The following is a 1,565-nucleotide window of genomic DNA, read 5'->3' as shown; positions in this document are numbered from 1 at the left end:
TTCCTGAAGGTGTTGTGAAGCCTCCTTGATGTTGTTGGTCTTCCTGGAGGTGTTATGAAACCTCCTTGATGTTGTTGGTCTTCCTGGAGGTATTGTGAAGCCTCCTTGATGTTGTTGGTCTTCCTGGAGGTGTTGTGAAGCCTCCTTGATGTTGTTGGTCTTCCTGGAGGTGTTGTGAAGCCTCCTTGATGTTGTTGGTCTTCCTGGAGGTGTTGTAAAGCCTCCTTGATGTTGTTGGTCTTCCTGGAGGTGTTGTGAAGCCTCCTTGATGTTGTGTGGTCTTCCTGGAGGTGTTGTGAAGCCTCCTTGATGTTGTTGGTCTTCCTGAAGGTGTTGTGAAGCCTCGCTTGATGTTGTTGGTCTTCCTGGAGGTGTGAAACCTCCCTTGATGTAGTTGGTCTTCCTGGAGGTGTTGTGAAGCCTCCTTGATGTTGTTGGTCTTCCTGAGTGTTGTGAAACCTCCTTGATGTTGATGGTCTTCCTGGAGGTGTGAAGCCTCCTTGATAGTGTTGGTCTTCCTGGAGGTGTGAAGCCTCCTTGATGTTGTTGGTCTTCCTGGGTGTTGTGAAGCCTCCTTGATGGTGTTGGTCTTCCTGGAGGTGTTGGCAGAAGCGCCATGATATTTGTTGGTATTCACAGGGTGTTGTAGAAACCTCCTTGATATTTGTTAGTCTTCCTGGAGGTGTTGTAAGCCTCCTTGATGTTATTGGTCTTCCCTGAAGGTGTTGTAAGCCTCCTTGATATTTGTTGGTCTTCCTGGAAGTGTTGTAGAAGCCTCCTTGATATTCATTTAGTCCCTGAAGATTTGTGAAGCCTCCTTGATGTTGTTGGTGGTCTTCCTGGAGGTGTTGTGAAGCCTCCTTGATGGTGTTGGTCTTCCTGAAGGTGTTGTGAAGCCTCCTTGATGTTGTTGGTCTTCCTGGAGGTGTTGTAAACCTCCTTGATGTTGTTGGTCTTCCTGAAGGTGTTGTGAAGCCTCCTTGATGTTGTTGGTCTTCCTGGAGGTGTTGTGAAGCCTCCTTGATGTTGTTGGTCTTCCTGAAGGTGTTGTGAAGCCTCCTTGATGTTGTTGGTCTTCCTGGAGGTGTTGTGAAGCCTCCTTGATGGTGTTGGTCTTCCTGAAGGTGTTGTGAAGCCTCCTTGATGTTGTTGGTCTTCCTGAAGGTGTTGTGAAGCCTCCTTGATGTTGTTGGTCTCCCTGAAGGTGTTGTGAAGCCTCCTTGATGTTGTTGGTCTTCCTGGAGGTGTTGTGAAGCCTCCTTGATGGTGTTGGTCTTCCTGAAGGTGTTGTGAAGCCTCCTTGATGGTGTTGGTCTTCCTGGAGGTGTTGTGAAGCCTCCTTCCTGGAGGTGTTGTGAAGCCCCTTGATGTCTTCCTGGAGGTGTTGTGAAGCCTCCCTTGATGTTGTTGGTCTTCCTGGAGGTGCTGTGAAGCCTCCTTGATGTTGTTGGTCTTCCTGAAGGTGTTGGAAGCCTCCTTGATGTTGTTGGTCTTCCTGGAGGTGTTGTGAAACCTCCTTGATGTGGTCTGGTCTGGAGGTGTTGTGAAGCCTCCTTGATGTTGTT

The 1,565-nt window shown here is 48.7% G+C and overlaps 1 protein-coding gene across 1 annotated transcript in view; it reads right to left on the bottom strand.

Annotated features, from left to right (window-relative positions):
- Positions 1 to 786: 786 nt before the first annotated feature.
- Positions 787 to 1,565, bottom strand: part of LOC121879617 (uncharacterized protein DDB_G0287625-like) — an 11,041-nt gene continuing 10,262 nt past the window's right edge. Inside the window, exon 4 of the mRNA XM_042386285.1 lies at positions 787 to 1,565. This exon is cut by the window's right edge and continues 1,014 nt beyond it. Coding sequence (XP_042242219.1) covers positions 787 to 1,565 — 779 coding nt within the window.

This window comes from Homarus americanus, unplaced genomic scaffold (genome assembly GCF_018991925.1).
Source record: "Homarus americanus isolate GMGI-L3 unplaced genomic scaffold, GMGI_Hamer_2.0 scaffold10624, whole genome shotgun sequence".
NCBI classification, from domain to species: domain Eukaryota; kingdom Metazoa; phylum Arthropoda; class Malacostraca; order Decapoda; family Nephropidae; genus Homarus; species Homarus americanus.
This window is presented reverse-complemented; position numbering and strand designations above follow the sequence as displayed.